This window comes from Cydia pomonella, chromosome 1 (assembly GCF_033807575.1).
Source record: "Cydia pomonella isolate Wapato2018A chromosome 1, ilCydPomo1, whole genome shotgun sequence".
Classification (NCBI taxonomy): Eukaryota; Metazoa; Arthropoda; class Insecta; order Lepidoptera; family Tortricidae; genus Cydia; species Cydia pomonella.
Genome location: NC_084703.1, coordinates 41,293,430 through 41,312,485, shown reverse-complemented (window position 1 = coordinate 41,312,485; position 19,056 = coordinate 41,293,430). Strand labels below are relative to the sequence as shown.

At 35.8% G+C, this 19,056-nt stretch overlaps 1 protein-coding gene across 5 annotated transcripts in view; it reads right to left on the bottom strand.

Annotated features, from left to right (window-relative positions):
* The window catches only part of LOC133523710 (ras GTPase-activating protein raskol), a 230,302-nt gene that overhangs the window by 128,186 nt on the left and 83,060 nt on the right, over positions 1-19,056 (bottom strand). For 3 of the 5 annotated variants that reach the window (XM_061859426.1, XM_061859403.1, XM_061859398.1), the window contains exons 3-4: positions 18,818-18,939; positions 9,394-9,423 (exon numbers count right to left, since the gene is read on the bottom strand). In XM_061859426.1, the coding sequence (XP_061715410.1) occupies positions 9,394-9,423; positions 18,818-18,939 (152 nt within the window). The remainder of the gene's footprint in view (positions 1-9,393; positions 9,424-18,817; positions 18,940-19,056) is intronic. The other 2 variants (XM_061859434.1, XM_061859412.1) reach the window with 1 other exon arrangement.

Here is a 19,056-nt window from a genome sequence, read left to right as displayed (position 1 = left end):
ACCTAGCAGGGCGGTAGATACAATCTAGAGAGCTAGGAAGGTCTTGCGCCCCTGCCGCCCTGCTGCAGGCCCAATCTAAAAATTGCCCCTGCTTCTCTACACACATCACAATTAAGGAGGCAATTAAGGGTCCAATTCCAATATTGCCCCTGCGGCAGGTGTGTGAGTGGCCCGCTTAAGTAAAGCTGCAATTCTTTTTAGGCAAAAAAAATTGAAGGAATTAAAGGATTAAACCAGTTCTATTTCACGAAATATTGAAAAATGTATACAAATTACTTGACAAAGTTAGGTATATCAGTGGGAAATATTGCTAAAAGATTCGAAGATTCAAAAGATTTAAAGAATTTATTTGCAAAGAATACACGTATATATTTTTATTTTTTTTATACTACGTCGGTGGCAAACAAGCATACGGCCTGCCTGATGGTAAGCAGTATCCGTAGCCTATGTACGCCTGCAACTTCAGAGGAGTTACATGCGCGTTGCCGACCCTAACCCCCTCCCACCCTCGTTGAGCTCATACATGCAGATCGTTGTATATACATGCAGATCATGCTAGAAAGAATTCACGCAAATATACATACCTATTCGCTTGGCTTTTTCTACGAATTTGGCCGGATACGCTACTTAATTATGATAATTAATTAATAGGTTCGAGTTCTAAAGAACTAATAATACAGGTTAGGGTACAAGCGAGTAGTAATAATAAAAATTACTTAATATAAACATTCCAAACCAAAACATATTCTTTACAAAATGGAAATCTGCTTTCCTCAACGATATCAAAGCAAGCTCCTCATATACCGAAGTATTTATTTATAGAAAGCGACGTGTTTATTTTTAGAACGACATTAAAGTGTCCTGGCTTGCGCTATCTTTGCGATGTTGTAATGCACATCCATTAAAAAACACTTATAAAAGTTATAAAGCAAGTTTCCGTATAAGCGATACCAGTATCCTGTAAGCGATTCTAAGTATATAATTGAGCGTAATCCATGGTTTAAGGCGTACTTCTAGCCAGGGCGAGAGCAGGAAATTCGAACCAATTAACCAAGGGAAATTAACGATTAAAACCACACTTGGCTCACTTCATTGCCCAGGAAAGTCGGAAAGTACAACGAGTACAATTACAGTGGTTAATCTCCATTTATATATTTACAAAATATGTAGGTACCTACTTACTTCATACGTAGAAATGGGTCACTAGGGATAAATTTGAAACATTAAGAAACACGTCTTGTCCCAAAAAACGAAGTCGATATGATTTTTTTACGGGCCGAATAACAGGATATCTTCGTTTAGTTTTCCATCGGTAGAAAAATAGGTACAGATAAAAAAAAAACTTTATATTTATAACTCACTTTATAAGCTATACAATACTATTTGGCTGGCTGATGTCGATATTTTGTATGGGAGAGTAAATTTTTATCGAGATTTCGGGCTTAGTCTCATAGTAAAAGTTGCTCATTATGGCCTATACAACGTGTTCCCACCCCACATTCAATGGTTGGTGTAACACGTTGTATAATAATCTATATAAAAAAAGTAGTTACGAGTAGCACATAGTACATATCTAGTATGTCCATACTACGTATGTTTACATAGAAATGTAGTGTAGTCTGTGTACTTCGGTAAATGTTGATCATCAATAGCGGAAGATCCTTACAACTCGATTCGCTCCGACTTAGCCAATTGAGCTCTTTCCCTATTCTAGAAAAAGAAGGACAAATGAGCTCCAGCTTGCCCATCAGATATGTTAGACGCGTCACCGTAGTTCGTTACTGACCTATTTGAGATATATTAAGTAAATACTTGTATCAACGCAAAGTAAATTGAATAAATACTTGCTTAGCAAAATTTTATACTATCAGTCCAGAGACACAAATCGTTTTTGTGGAATCCGCTCCGAGTCCATCGATTGCGGTTGTGTTCCAATCCGATAAAAGGGATGTGATGGCGCATAAATTGTTACTAAGATAGGTTAGGTCATTATAGTATAGACAATACGTATGCTTTTAAGAGCGCAAAAATATTTATTTTTTGGATTTCTTAATTATGTAGTTCTTATTCATAATTCAATCTGGCGAGATTCCGGTTAATAGCGCTTTATTTTGAAAACCAAAATGATGATGATCAATGATCAGCGTCCGAAATACTGTACCGACACTATTGGTCAAAATACAGTATTTCGAACCGTATATATAGGTACCGACCGACCGTATATATATAGGTAACGTTACCGCATATGCACACGATCAACTCACCACTAGTTAACATGTGAGAAAGTGTGATATATACTACGTCCGTACGTGTATACAACAAACATATTTATCTAAAGATGCATCAAGTCAGACTCCAGTTTTGAAATATCACTATTCCACATTTTTATTTGAGCGTAGCACCAAACGTGCAGGTTATCGAAGCAGAAACTTTAAAAACACTCGGGAGATGACCTAAAAATTAACTGGGGTGGCGGTAACACGGCGTAGCTGCGTTGTGCGTTAACCTGTGTTTATTTGCTATATAATACATGGAAATCATACCAAAAAAGAGGTGTTGCCTTACATGAAATGAGATAGTTCTGTTCTTTATACATATTGGTAGTGATGAAATAGTAATGACAAATCCAAGTTTTCGACCTCGAAAGCCCGTCGAATCATTGTGTGTATAATATACAGTACAGCGAGGGAAATTGTTATAACTCGTATCTCTTGTATATCTTTGATGAATCAGGCTAGTCCTCTGATTCCACAGCACTCCATTTGGGGCCAGAGCGTGTGGTTGCATTTCTTCGTCAACCTGATCAGGCCGGTCGAAATTGTCATTTGATGGTGGATTATCAATGAATGGTTTTTCAATGTCAGCACACATCTCCGGTCCTGTATATTCTCGCACGATTGACCATTGCTGTAGTTGCAGCCGAGCATTTGAGTCCTGCTTTCCTGCAACCACAGCTTTTTTGAGTTACATTTAGTTCAAAATTCTACAAACCTATGAGAAACAGTACCTATTTTATGAACTATTTGGCTTACTAAGAAAAACTTATAGTCAATTAATGTGTGTAATAAAAAGTGTGCATAGTGACTTTTGCCGTAACTCCAGATTTTGGTGGAAAAAAAAACAACTGAAAAAAGTCCTAAAATTTAATAGATTTTGTTATTACCATTTCATCACTACCAACATATTAAAAAAACAGAACTACCTCATTTGATGTTAGGTAAAATGTACCAATTCCATGGGCTAATACTAGAATGATTCGACGTGGTATCCAGTGCACCTCGTTCGAATACAAATATATAGACATCTACTAAACCAATATGTACGTAAAATTAGATGCGTCGTAAACGCCCACGACATAAGTAAACCCGGATTTCAAGTATTTTTACTTGAATATTGCGTTTTACTTGAATGATGCAGTCAAGCTTCTGGAAGCGATCTAGTAGTGTGTTTACGAAGCTGCGAAGACGTAAATCGGATGTTGTCTGGAACAAACAGTTATAAATTTTGAAGACGGGTAGCATATGCAAGCGAAGCTAATATAAAAATGTATTAAATATAATACCTGTGCAAGTCTTTCACACATAAAATATTGGATAGTTTGGTGGATGTACGAACATACGAAGTAGGTATCTAGATTCAATTTCCGCTCTTATGGAGAAAAAAGCATTACACAGTTCTACACGAGCAGTGAGCTTCGAATAATTAGTTCTAATTAACATCCTGCTCCAGTCTTCAGAGCACCATGATAGTTAACACGCAATTAACATTACTTGTCCAAGTTTCCTTCGGTCGTAGCACTCAGCGCAATATAAGTATTGGTGCAAAGCGCATTCATATATGTATGTACATAGCAAACTAAATTAAGTTGAATCAATTATTATTACTGGCTTATATGGCTAACTTAAAAAAAAACTGAACTAAATTGAATTGAATTTTTAAACCCAGATCAAATTTATAACCTGTTATTACAATCAGAATACGAATCCAAAAGTGTATGCTTTTGTATCACTGTTAAATATAATCAATTAATCGTAACTATCTAGTACCTACGCCAATTCTTGGGATTAGTTGCCAAACGGACCCCAGGCTCCCATGAGCCGTGGCAAAATGCCGGGACAACGCGAGGAAATTGAAAATGTTAAATCATAACGAAGTATCTAATGGGCATATTTTTTGTTGGAAAAAACAATTGAACGATTAGTAGCTTAAATATTAACGTTAAAATGGTAATTGTGAGCTCCGTTTATGTTAATATTTACGAAATATAGTGATTTAGGAACTCTGTTCTAGTTATAATTATTGTCAAATGGTTTGTGGTTATGGCGGTTCTGAAAACCCTTTTGTTCATAAACATCAGCTCAATTTATAGCAAACATGTAGGCAATTATAATTTGACGCTCCATTTAATTGAGGCCTGTACCATCTGCACACTCCATTATGAGTAACGACTAACGTTCTCTTAAACTTTGTCAAGGAGAACTGTACCCCTAGTGTAAATTTATTCGATAGCGTGACGTGACGTACGCGTTTGCGTTCAGTCTCATTTTGTATGGGATTTAGAGTTTCTAAAACGTCCCGCCTGGCGCGCTGTTTCTAAATCCCATACAAACCTTGAACGGTTGACGTATTTTTGGCATCTTTTTTTACGCTCGTAAAATTTGTCTGTACCTAAAGCTTTTTAGGGTTCCGTAGCCAAATGGCAAAAAACGGAACCCTTATAGATTCGTCATGTCCGTCTGTCTGTCCGATTATGTCACAGCGACTTTTTTATTAATACAATTCTTGGTTATTATGAATGTTTTTTGTCAGTAAAATAAATTAAGATTTTAATATGAGAAAGGGAAAAAATAAGCTTTTATTTTGTAACAATGAATTATTATCATTTAGGTATTTTAGATTCAAACCTTTTAATAAGACGACCTTTATAAAGTTTGTTTCATACGTACCGAGTTTTCTCAGATGTAGATACGAGTATGATTAGATCCCTAGAGGTCGTAATTATTTCTCTTATAGAAAACTCAGGTGCAAGTCACTTCATCCAACTATTAAAAAAATACTTACATTTGTATATAATAAATAACTGAACAAGACCCTTTCAACATTAGTTTAAAGTACCTAAGTTTGCGGCCATTTGCCGAATTTCGTGCCATTCACCGTGGTTTAGTGGTTTTGCAGGGTCATAAAGAAATAAGGTGATGGAGGATAATCCAATAACCACGATGTTTTACTGCAGTCACAACGTAAACTCATATACCGTTTTCTCCTGATAACTTAAGTATGTTACCGAATTAATCAATTAAGTTTTATACTTGTAAATAAGAGCTTCTTATAATTCACTTATCCAACGTCAAGGAATAGATGCACGAGCGAATAACTAAGTGTCGAGACGGGATGAGGATGCGCCTTGTCTTGCATAATGTGCACACGTGCGCTGTACACGGCGACACGGCACCTGACCTACGCTACGGTAGACACTGGACAGTTACCAACAAGTACCTATGTTTAGCGAAATATAGGTGTCTACACGTAAGAATCATTCGGTCCTAGTTATACATAATAAAACAATATTTTTTTAAGTAATGACATAAATCAATGAATGCATTTAAATAACTATGTAAGTTCACAAAGAAGGTAAAATATTAGGTACTTAAATAAAAAGACCTTACTCCTACTCCTCCTCCAGGAATATTTTAGTTATATATTGTTTCTATGTTGCTTTCTTTGTGGAACTACTTTTATTAGTAAGTCAAGTATGAGTATGACTGTTACTGTACGTGTACAGTACCCCTAGTGTAACTAAATTCGATTTCCAAACATGACGTACGCGTTTGCGTTTAGTCTCATTTTGTATTGGATTTCGAAAGAGCGCGCCAAGCGGGACGTTTTGGAACCTCAAAATCCTATACAAAATGAGACTTAACGCAAACGCGTTCCTCACGTTATGATGTCGATCAAAGTTACACTAGGGGTACCGATCAATAGTTGTTACAGTTTTATTGTGGGTTTATAGTTAATAATTTAACTCTTTTGCAAATAAATTTACATACAATTATATGTAATTTGTATAGCTTGTAGTTGCGCTCTCTTAGAAGGGTTTCCACGGAAGACCAGCGTCGGGGTCCGCAAAGGTTCCTTGACATGAAGCTGAATGGAGACCATTTCAGTGACGCTTTATAATGATTACTTAGTTAAGTTTAAATTAAGCGTTTTTGAATAAAGCTTCTTCTATTCTATTCTATATCTAATTTTTTATTAATTATTTACGACCGGATTTACTTTTAGAATTTAAAACTCTTATAACCATGGATGGAGTTCAGATTTTGCGTTCATGTTCGCTGGTGCCATAGACAAAACTTCAAGTTCATATTAAATATAAGAAAAATAATGATGGTCCTTCTTGATTGATGATTCTTCTTCTGCATCTGATTCTCTCTAGACTAGTTCAATGCTAAAAAGTTTTTGGCAAAAAAATCATTTTTTTTAATTCCTGACTGTAATTTTCTTTCCACAACCAACAAATACTCATCGAGGCAATTCTAATAACCCTAAACACAATTACGGTGCGTTGTTTTATCGTTCCCACGGCCACCTCCAGTCTCCATCATCAGACCAGCTCGATGGTTCCATAATATTGTATTGTCAACCGACTTACATATATATGTTTGCAAAATTTCAGTTCATTCGGAAACCGGGAAGTGGGTCAAATTTAGTTTCCAAGATATGACCTACACAAACATGCATACATGGCCAGATTAAAAAAAAGCTTGTAAAAAGACTAGCAGACAAATACTTTGTGTAATTAATTATATCAAAAATTCCATACAACCACTTCGCAAACGAATTTTTCTCTCGTCTTGAAACCGAATACCTGCCGTTTCTTTTAATTCGATGAAAATAAGACATACACAATAGAAACACTCGCTTCATAAAGCTGTTAGAGGTTCTTGTTCAACAATAAACGAATTAATTCGTTCGTTTACTCTACCGCCTACATTTATCTTTGCTCTGCAAGTGCAATCGCAGGTGCAGTCAAGGTTAAACGCGTTTTCACGAGACCAATCAAGTATTATAAGACATACTTTTAATCAATAAAAAATCGGTTGAAAAAAAAATGGAACTCTGATTCCAAAGAGCATTTTAAAAAAAACACATAAAAAGGCACTGGATACTCTTCTTTATGAAATCGGTTATAAAAGTGTCCACATTTAAAATGTAAAAGGGAAAGAAACAACAAAGTAACAAATTAATTCAATAGGAGAACATAGCAAACATTTGAAAATGATTCAAACGTTTCAGAGAAGCAGATGGAAATGTTGTGATCTCGTTACAAATAAATTTAAAATAAACCCCTCCGAGAACCAGTGAAACCTACGAATAGCCAGATTATTATGTAGAACGACGTGGTTTAAATGAATAAATATGGAAGACGATAGAAATAAGTCCATTGAAATTCAATTTATCTTAGGTACACTCACCATCATACCGGAGAGCGATAGAGCTCTTTAAGAACATGAATCTACCCTACCTCTTTTCCAGTAAATTGTATGTGAACCTGTATTGTATACAATAAAGTGGTTAACTAACTACAATAAATAACGTCTAGGCCAGGGGTCACCAAATGGCGGACCGCGGTCGGGATCCGGACCGCCGACCTGTTTTGTGCTGTACATTTGCTTATTTAATAAACTCAAATTGAAACCCACGGTCTATGCGTTATGGTGCCAAATGTATAAGAAATGCGTTTAATATTCGCCTTTTAATGCAATTACTAGTTAAGTATGCAAATAAATTGTTGAGCACAACCAATACTGTCTTTTCGGGACACAAAGAAAGAGGTGATTGCGTATAGATATATAGCTATAGGAGCGACGGTATGGCCGCGGCCGGTACCGCAGATGTGCGTGTATTTGCCATGACATCATGCAATGTGTTTTAATTTGGTTCCAAGAAAAAGGAAGAGGATATTTTTGTATCTGAAATATAGGCTGAACAGTTGGTATGAAGTTACTAGTACTGGTAAAGTCAAACATACACATATACTCGTAAGTAACACCTGCAACGCCACCAGCACATCTTGTCACGAGTCGCGCGAATTCATGTATATTCAATTCACCTTTCACTGAACGTGACCTCGCTACATTCCTAAACAATTCCAATCATTTTTTTAAATACCACCACCGGTATTTTTTTTTTAATGATTGGAATTCAAAAGGTTTGCAAATAATTCAAGTTTCTGACCTCAAAAGCCCACTCGAATGTAACAAACAAGAGCATTTTGTCACTATAATAAAAAAGTATAAGCGGTAGTGGCCTAGTGGATATGAAGTCAGACTTTCAATTCGGAGGTCTCGGGTTCAAATCCTGGCTGGTACCAATGCGTTTTTCGACACTTATGTACAGAATATCATTAGATATTCACCACTAGCTATTCGGTGAAGGAAAACGTCGTGAGGAAACCTGCGTACATCCGCGAAGAAATTCAAATATAAAAACACTTGACAAGCAATGTCTTGAAAAGACCATCTTCGCTCTAGCTAGGGAAATGTTGAAGTAATTTCTTACTATGTCGTACAAAGCCTTTGTAGCAGCTGCCTCTTTAGCTTGTGGTTGTGTAAGCTGTTGCTTTATGCAGCTTATGGTTGTGAATAATACGACCCTTTTTCTACCCCCACTGTGTATGTTACATTAGAAAAGTTTGAACATGTACTGTACGAGTATTGCTCCAAAACAGTGGATCATAATGTTAAATTGTTTTTAGGCGTGGTGGAACGGGATAGTTATCTCACTGTGGGCAATGATATTATAACAGATAATGGCATGCTACTGCAGTAGCTCGTCATCTTTATTACGTTGTCGAAATCGCTAAGGATAGTGCCAAATTAGACTTATTTCGTGGCGAATTAAAAAAAAATACTTTCAAGGTTAGCGTTGTTCATAACTATTCCAAATTTCAAATCGATAGCTTGCGTAGTTCGAGATATTTACAAATGTGATAGACGGACGGGCAGATAAAATGGTACCATAAGGGTTCCTTTTGTACCTTTTTGGCACGGAATCCGTAAAATCATTCGAGCCTTATTTAATGCAAGGTGAAATGTAATAGCATTTCGATGGCCTATATGTATCTGTATATGATTTGGTTAAACAAACTTTTATTTTGGAAATGATTACTATGCAATGATGAATGAAGACTCATGCGTCAGTGAGGCAGGTGGGTGGATCATTATATGAAGGCAAATTAATTGTTTTTGTATACACAGTATTGAATCTAAATATAATTTTGGATGTGTTAAAGGTACTTATGATTCTGATGAACAATTATTAATTAAACAAAGTAAATACAACACGACATAGGACGACACGACGTCACATATTTATAAACACTCATCTTACCTTGTGGTCCAAATAGAAACCCGGGAAGGACTGTCCGGTTGCGTGCAAAAAAACACAAATGTATTAGAAACGAAAATTAACACGGTTTTTTTATTAAATATTTTTTATTTAATGCAGTTACAGTTTAAGGGGGCATGACTCGACAGCGCATCTAGGAGGCACCTTAAAATTTAAAGAATATTGTAAAATACTGGTTTAGAAACATTTATCCCAACCAAAAACATTTTCATGTAAAATATTGCCAAGACGAGACCATATGGCTCGCACTATCAAAAAGTTAGCAGGTCTCATGTAGAGCCAAGTTTCTAACTCTACACGCTCTAACTTCACCTCTACACCTTAGTCAAAATATGTGGCTTGGCCGTTTCATTACTACAAGATTATTGTATACCTAACAGAAAAGTAATGATCAGTGAATAAAACATCAAAATGTTTTTGGTGGGACTTCACTACTTTTTGTAAGATGTTTATTATGACAATCTTCCACCCCCTAATTTAAAAGAAGGGGGTGATTTGACAATAATCCAGAAATAAGTATTTTATTGTTTATAACATTGAGTATCAATTTATATAAATTTTCAGACCTTTAGCATCAAATTTTGTGGAAATCTCATAAAACCTCTCATAGTTTAAGGGGTAGGACGTAAAAGTTCCATGTTTTAGAATTTTTTGTTGTTTGTGTCTAAATACCTTACATACCAAATATCAGCTTTCTAGGACTTCAGAACTTTGATGATCATCAGTGACGAAATCGGGGTTTCTTAACTATCAATAAAATCTTATAAGAGCTAAGCCATTGAAACTTTTTATGTTTAATAAGTCCACTATTGGTATCATATTCCGAGAATTTTGTTTATCTGGTATAATCCAAACCCAAGTTATGAGGGTTCAAACAAAACAACGAAGCACTTCGAGAAACGGGGGCATCGTGCCCCCGATTAATCTCGTACCAACTCACCAATAGATTAGAATGAGGGACATGCGCAGATAATTTGTTTTAATGTAAATGCTCGTCTATTATTTACACAAAATGCTACGCGCTACGGCGTAGAACCTTTAGGTACGCGCTAACTTAGCTTCCTAATCGTACATTCCTCAATAACATGATTACAAATCAATTAACGCAGTCATTAGGATTTTAAAAATAAAAATAAAATAAGCCATTAATCCAGCTTTAAATATTATTAGATTATTTTTTCAAGTCAGCCACGCGTATAAAACTCGCATAAATTCCGCATAAAAATACGTAGCCTAGATACCTAATTAATACAATTCCCATCTCCATTACGCAACGCCTACGGAACTTTTCATGTATGACTATGTTGTGATACGTATGAGTTAATAGCAACAATAGTAAGAAGATACCGCGACACTTGAAATCAGGTAATAGTTACTCGGTTCATCTCCGTGGGAAGCGGAACGCAGCAGTTCGCACTTCCGTCGACGTTGTTCCAAGACATCCTGCATGTGCCTGCGGTTCGGAACGGTGCATCAATTCTTTGAAGTACATAGTTTAAAGCTGATTTATGAAACAATCACAACCAGGCGCAGCGGATACACGCGGTGACGGTTTTATACCTTGCATATAAATCGAGTCATTCACGAAGACGCGTGCCTTGACTCGTATTGTCATGTTATTAAAGGTTAGATTTAACAAATCTGCCAGTCATCGTGGACGACATGAACTATATTTGTCGTACGTTTTTCTGCGTAACACACATTTTTTAGGGTTCCGTAGCCAAATGGCATAAAACGGAACCCTTATAGTTTCGCCATGTCCGTCTGTCTGTCTGTCTGTCTGTCTGTCTGTCTGTCTGTCTGTCTGTCTGTCTGTCTGTCCGAGGCTTTGCTCCGTGGTCGTTAGTGCTAGAAAGCTGAAATTTGGCATGGATATATAAATCAATAAAGCCGACAAAGTCGTACAATAAAATCTAAAAAAATATTTTTTTTTAGGGTACCTCCCCTACACGTAAAGTGGGGGTGAAATTTTTTTTTCGCTTCAACCCTAGAGTGTTGGGTATCGTTGGAAAGGTCTTTCAAAACGAATAGGGGTTTTCAAGAAACATTTTTTGATAAAGTGAATATATTCGGAGATAATCGCTCCGAAAGAAAAAAAAAATGTGTCCCCCCCCCTCTAACTTTTGAACCATAGGTCCAAAAAATATGAAAAAAATCGTGGAAGTAGAGCTTAAGAAAGACATTAAATGAAAACTATAGCGGACATGATCAGTTTAGCTGTTTTTGAGTTATCGCAAAAAGTTTTCCCTTCATAGTAATAAGACTTATTTTAATTAGGTACTGATTATGCAAATTTGCCTATTTGTTTAACTCAGGAGAAAGGTACCGTTTCATCCCTTGGTTAACAATTTACTATACTTTAAGCTCCAGTTTAGCTTATTGTGACTTAAGAGTAACTACGGAACCCTACACTGAGCGTGGCCCGACATGCTCTTGGCCGGTTTTTTTTATCTACATACAACATATCATATACCCTTTATGATGCGTTCAAAAACTTTTATGCGCTGTGAAGATATTCCCCTTTGTGTACTCGTACATATAATATCAACTATTAGCCACCATTCAACGTTGCCTATTCTAACGGACGGGTAACTACGGAACCCTACACTAAGCATCATCCGACATGTTTATTATGTTCTGTTCTGTTGACACATCGATTTTTTTGCATATAGACAATCACATTATTAGGTTAGATAAAAACGTATTTTCAATTAAGTTATATAAGAAATGTGGGCACAAATAATAACACCATTTTTTCATTGTTACAGTTGTGGCCTGTGATTACTACTGACGGGAGTCCTTATCTTTTCAGAGCTTTGTTTGGCAGATACTCGACGTAAGAGGTGGATATTGCTGAGTCCCCATGTTTTGTACCGTTTGTACGTAGGGCTGACATATGCGAACATTAGGTACACTGCATGGTGTCATATATCTTGATTGAAGCGATTTTTAGGGTTCCGTAGCCAAATGGCAAAAACGAAACCCTTATAGATTCGTCATATCCGTCTGTCTGTCCGATTATGTCACAGCCACTTTTTTTAATTAAAGAACAACATAATCTAAATCTATAATCAAAATATTTGAATTGTAGACACAATCCAATCGCAATCATCTGATACCTATTTAGCTTTAAATGTGTATTTTAAGCTAATGGTTTGGTCGTTACGATTTATTTCAATGAGCTGCACGATAATGTTTTAAACATTTAATCTAATTGCTAGTTAATAGAAACTAGATAAAACAGGGAAGATCCATTAGCGAAAACCTAAATAAATACCTAGGTATTTATGGTTAGTACAAACGTAAGAGCTCTAAGATTTCGACAAACATTTTATGTTATGAGTTTACCTAACATTTTAAGTACAGACTCTTCGGCATTAAATTTGGTTGACTTTTGGTTTTGCGAGGTTTATTCGAACTTATTCAGATTTAACCACAACGCAATATTATTTATTCGACAATATATAGGTCGTTTCATTTTACGCAACATCAAATAAAAATGTCGAACTCGGCATTAAATTCCTCCATCTTTTTCGTGTAACATATACATATTTTATACTTAGATCAAAAATTTGATAACATCTTAAACGTATAGTACATTAATATAATATACAACAATTTAACAATGTTTTGATTCCAATTAAGATGTGCAAGAGTCGAAAATTGTAGTCATAAAAACCATAACTACACGTTGCCAATGAACATTAACCTGGCTTTGAAACAAACAGAAAGTATAACTTTTTATTTTTAAACGACCTCGTTGTCTCCTTGATCTTAAAATTAAGATCATTTGTAATTAACAAAAGCAGAAGACCGTTTATTTCAAACGGACTTTTAAAAAATAACGACACGGGTACTTTTAGATCGACCGATTTTGTTAGAGCTGTTGTTTTTTACGTTGTTTACACTTTGATGATGATATGGACAATAAGTCTTTGCTGCATAGGTATAAATACAGAAGAAATAAACGTCAATTCACAAAAGGTATTGTGTTCCTTAACTCTTATAAATCTTATAATATTTAAATATTTCGCGTTTTGAACACATACGAAAACATATGTAAACCCGGGTCTATCGCATATTAACTTTGCTCTTGTTGCATTGCTCTAAGGACCAGTGGAGTATGTATCTCTTTTCTTACTTGACATAATATACATAAGAGAGTCACAGACCGGAGTTCATCCATCTTAATCTCGGGACGTAACCCTCCTTGCTTGGTTTATTTTGATTTATGCAGAGTGACGGCACGGCGGCGCCTACGCATCGTAAAACATGCCGGCGTTTATTGCCCCCAAGACGATTCTCCATTGTTTTTGCACTCAGATACTGTTTAGAAAGGTTATGTTAGGTATACTAGGTGCATTACGTGGATGTGTCGGTAGATTTATTAATATCGACACGGTATAAAGAGATGTTTCAAGTATGTCTATTAATCAACAGCCTCCTTCGTAGCCTAGTCGGTAGTGATCGACCGTACGAAGCAGGAGGGCGCGGGTCCCTAGTAAGAGCATTATTAATGTGTTTATCGCAGGTTAATCCTGAGTTATGGATGTTTTCGGTGTACATATTTAAGTATTTATCTATCGATTATTAAATATCGTGATCTAGTACTCACGACACAAGCCTTAATGCGATTACTGCGGGACAAGGTCTATTTTTGTAAGATGTCCTAAAATATTTATTATTATTTATTTCTTTATGATGATGATTTACTTTCACTAAACGATAAAATAAATAAACTGTAATCGAAACATCTATAACATCAGGGAACGACAAGCAGACGAACTAGTGTAACTAACTTAATGTAAAGTAATGAATGGGTCTATTTGAGGGATACATCTGAAATTGCGCGGAAACTCAAAGTCCATAGATCACATAACATTAAGCTGAAAACTATCCACGTAACATAATTCTTATATTATGTTTCCCCCATTAAATGATAATGACGATAATCAAAAGCAGTGCAGTGTTACGCCAGAGAACGCACGCGTTCGCTCTCTGAAGTACTTTCACTAAACTGCGTACAGCGGGATGACCCATTACGACGATTGTTATCCATTTTACTAAGGGCTACAATCGAGTAGATAAATTATAGGGTACTTTTAATTAGGGTTACTTTACTACACGCGCGTATAGGTAAAAATCGATAACTTATTTTTAACCCCATGGCTTATGTTTACGTGCGTCTGAAATGTGATCCATGTCTCTTGAATGAGAGTGTATACCGAGCAAGGTTAATTTTGTAATGCTACACTTTAATTATAATACGATCTTGAGAAAGAAGGCAATTGAAATGCTTTAAAAACGCTGAGTTCAATAAATGGTCGATTATACCAACTTGCTCATGCCAGAGTCTAATAGAGTGGCGCAATTTTTGTACTTGTGAAGAATTCAAAACGAAACGAGAATGAACATGTGCATGATAACGAACATACTTACTTACAATACTTGCATACGCATTACGATTTTATGTGAGGACTGACAGTTAAGGACCGTTTTGAAATTGAACTGGAGCCAACAATCCTTATAGATTATATATATATATATATATATTAGCAGTCGATTCTTCTGACCAGGCTGACGCAACTAGGAACAAAATAAGTTTTGTATGGAACTTGTTTCGCAAATCTTTGCCAACGAAGAAAAATAAAACGTCAGTGCTATTTATTCTGTCAAGTTTACATCAAGTCAACTGTCAGCCTAATTGTTTTGTTTGTTATGAAGGCTTCAATGTTTTGTTCGGGTATTTCGTGCAATTTCTTTATTATTTAGTGAAATTATCGAAAATAGTGAACCGTGATCAGAGTAAAGAACGAGTTTGTTACAATGCCACCGAGAAAACGGTTTACTAAGTGTGAAATATGTGGCAAGCGAGCCACTCGAGAAAATCACGAAAAAAGGGATTTTATGGCGAAATGACCTTATTTTGGTGCAGCAGGCTTCAAACACATCGAAAATTTGATATTTTATATTATTTTTAGTTGTGAACTAGGGATGAACTAAAACTATCGATAATTGTATGTTTATTTGTATATCAGTGTAAGTAATTAAATAAAATATGTGAAATTTCCTGAGAACTTGCATGCAATATGACACAAAATTAATTCGTTGAAGATTTTCAGTGGAAAATTATCTATCATCTATGCATTAATGGTCATTATTTAACATATTTGATTTGATTTATAGATGCATATTAGCGCTAAGTAATCAGTTGATCATCTCATTAGCAAACACTTGGAATATAAACTGTACATAACCAAGGCTGTATGTTTTCAGATGCAGGCAGTGGGTTAAATTTGTTGGGAACGAAGACCTGATACATCTTCCCATGTATCTGCAGATCATTATGAAAATAGTGCTTTTAATTAAAAAATAATAATAATAAAAATAGTGAAGGATTTTATAATTACAATCTGAGTGTAACGAGGTATTCTAAAATAGAATCCTAGCGTAGTGATTCAAGTGTTAACGCCTATGGGTGGTATTCCACCCATGCAATTTCTTTGTCTAATGTGTATTGCGTCTCACATTTTGATTAATGACAGAGTGAGACGCAATGACATTGGACCAAGAAATTGGATAGGTGGAATACCACCCTAAGGTGGAAATATTTTTGCTACCACGTGATAAATTTACATACTGCTTTTCACATCACCTATGAGAAAATTATTATGGTACAAATAAATAAATAAATTTAATTAATGGTAATTAAATTAAATAATTTTACCTAAGAAGTATGCAAAAAGAGGAAAAAAGTGATTCCTCCTAGTAGGGAAAAAAGTGCTACTTTGATCCTTCCTAGTGGTGAAGAACAACAAGGTGTTCTAAAAAAAAAATCGAGTCCACAATAAGCTCGACCACGTATTAGTCCACTCATAGAACTATCCACTATATAACATACAACTTAAATGTGGATTCGATCCTAACTTGATTTCGAGTACAAAATTTGTAGACAAGAGTCTATATTTCAACCCTCCCCATTTTATCGATATCGATAAGAAACGCAAGCGTGTAGCGTACTACACTATTTAAATTGCTTATGTTGGTACTATGGTTCTTTGACAGTTCTTTGTCGTACATTTTGGTAATGATTTGCGAAACAAAGGGATTCCACTCGCTAGTATGGAAGTCCCGTCTCTTAAAACGTAGTGATTATATTCTCTTTGCTTCTGACCATGGAGTATTTCATTATGCAATGACCTAATTTCACGTTCAGTCCAGTATTATTTTGTCTTATTTTATTCTATTGCCTTCACTCTTCTACTGTTAGCCGTAACAATCTATGACTAACGCATTACCGCTGTTAGCCAACTCTAAGTACCTACCTATACATATAATAATATGACTAGTGACTAATATAATGGATTTTGGGCATGATGTGGTCTTAAGATTAAGAAATCTCGTTCTCACACTAAGTAGTTAAAGCATGAGTGAGGGAGACAAGCACCAAATAGTCATTCAGCGGAATGCGGAACGTTCATCAAACACGCTTTTAAGTGTTGGGTAATAGTTCTATTCTTATACATCATCATCATCGGGACACGTTATACCGCTAAACAAGGATCACAGAAAAAATCTCAGAGACTTAGGATGATAAGATTGATAAGTTAATCAAATTACAACGAGTAATGACCTATAGGTACGAGTATGTATAGCTATTATGAAGGGACCCTTTTTATACGGTATTAACTAATATAAACGGGACTTAATCGCGTATTAAGTGTGTGTACCTTTTCATACGTTTGATAATTAGACATTGTTAATAAGAAAGTACGCTTAACATTTACCGCTCTAGAAAGACTTACTGCTAAATTAAGTATGAAATAATACAAAAAATCGTCGTCATTCAAATATTTTAAATAAATATTATACGCCAATGCATGCCACACAATCCGCACTAGTAAAAACAATAAGGCTTATGGTGTGGGTGTCTACTAGACCAAGGATATACAGGGTGTAAATTTAGTCACCTGCAATAATTTACGGGATAAAAATACAAATACGTATGTATAGGTCATTCTGAGCAACTTTTACTATTGGATCACCCAGAAATCATGAAAAAAAATTGTCTCTCCCATACAAAATATCAACATTAGCATTGTATCCTTATTTCTAACGCCAATATTTCTGACACAATGTTCAAATACTATACTTACCAAAAGTGTTTGCGTGCATAAACTGTGCCACGAATGTTGTTTCAAAACTTGCTTTTGCATATGTAGTTATACGAAATAACACATTTACATTACAAACCTATTTTACTTATACACTTACTAGTGACCGCCGCGCTCTATTGGTTATCGGAATTAGCAAATTGCGTCCGGTGTGCAAAAACTTCGATACATTTACCTATTGATCCGAACCAATATTTATGAATGGCAACGCACAAAACAAAAGAAGTTACACAAGTGTCTGTAAGGTGTTGCATTATATCCGCAGCGATTGTCTTTAATTAGGGATACCATTTATAACTACATCGTTTGTGGGTATATTTCAGGGAGTCTCGACAAAATAAAACTAAAGAACAACTCAACTCAACAAATAAAGTAAATGGCAAAATGTCACAGTCAGAGACGTATAACGTACGTACGTTTTAGTACAGATAAGGGTATAACCACTTCTGTTCACATAGTTCGACAAACTTCGTGGCAATGCAATTTTAGTAGGTATGTTATCAAAAATTACTGAAATAACTATGGCTAACGTACGGATCTTGTCGTCAGTCAAAACGTGATATTTAGCGATGTGACAGACAGACGGAGAAAGTTGCGCCATAAAGGTTCATTTTTAACTTTTTTAGTACGAAACCCAAAAATAACTCTTCGTAGTTTTCCACATCTGCTGTCGTAATAGTGTTTGATGATATTTCAATACTAAAAACAATACTTAAATAAATAAATAAAGACATAATTTTCATTTTTGATACGAGCTTTTATCGCTGACTGTACTTTTCTTTCAACAGACAGCTAATACTCATCAAAATAATTCTAACAAACCCAATTAGGTTGCGTTGTTTTATCACATAGGCCAACTCCTTTGTTTATCGCTCAGCTCCTTTATCAGCTCGATGTTACCATAATATTATCTTGTCAACCATAGGAAGTGGGACTATTTTAGCTAGTAAGATTATACCCGTACAAACACAAAAAAACACAAAGCTAAATAAAACCTTGTAAAAACACGAAGTACCTGTATTTTTGAGCAATACAGTGTACCTATAGGCCAATGGCGATGGCAGATCGATTTTAATGACATTCATTCCGCTTCAATTATAAAAACATGATTGTAACCAAAAATATATAACAGCTCCAATCGCATCCATCCAGCACTACATGATCTGACCAAACGAGGCCACAATAAGCAAATGTGACGAGACTAGCTCGAAAGATCTATGCATGGTACTTACAGCGAGCTCCTCGCTAGTATAGGCGGTGAGCACCCGTCTGTCCTGCTGCAGCACGCAGTAGAATGGCTCCCATGACGGCGGTACACCCACAACGGCGCCGCTGCCTGCGCTCGGAGCAGTGTCTGAAACAAACGATATCGCCATCAGTGTCTCTTTCTTTGTACGTGTCACGGAATGCATGCTCCGAGCATGCATACTCAACTCTGACGCCGAACGCCATATATTAGTTAAAACAAATG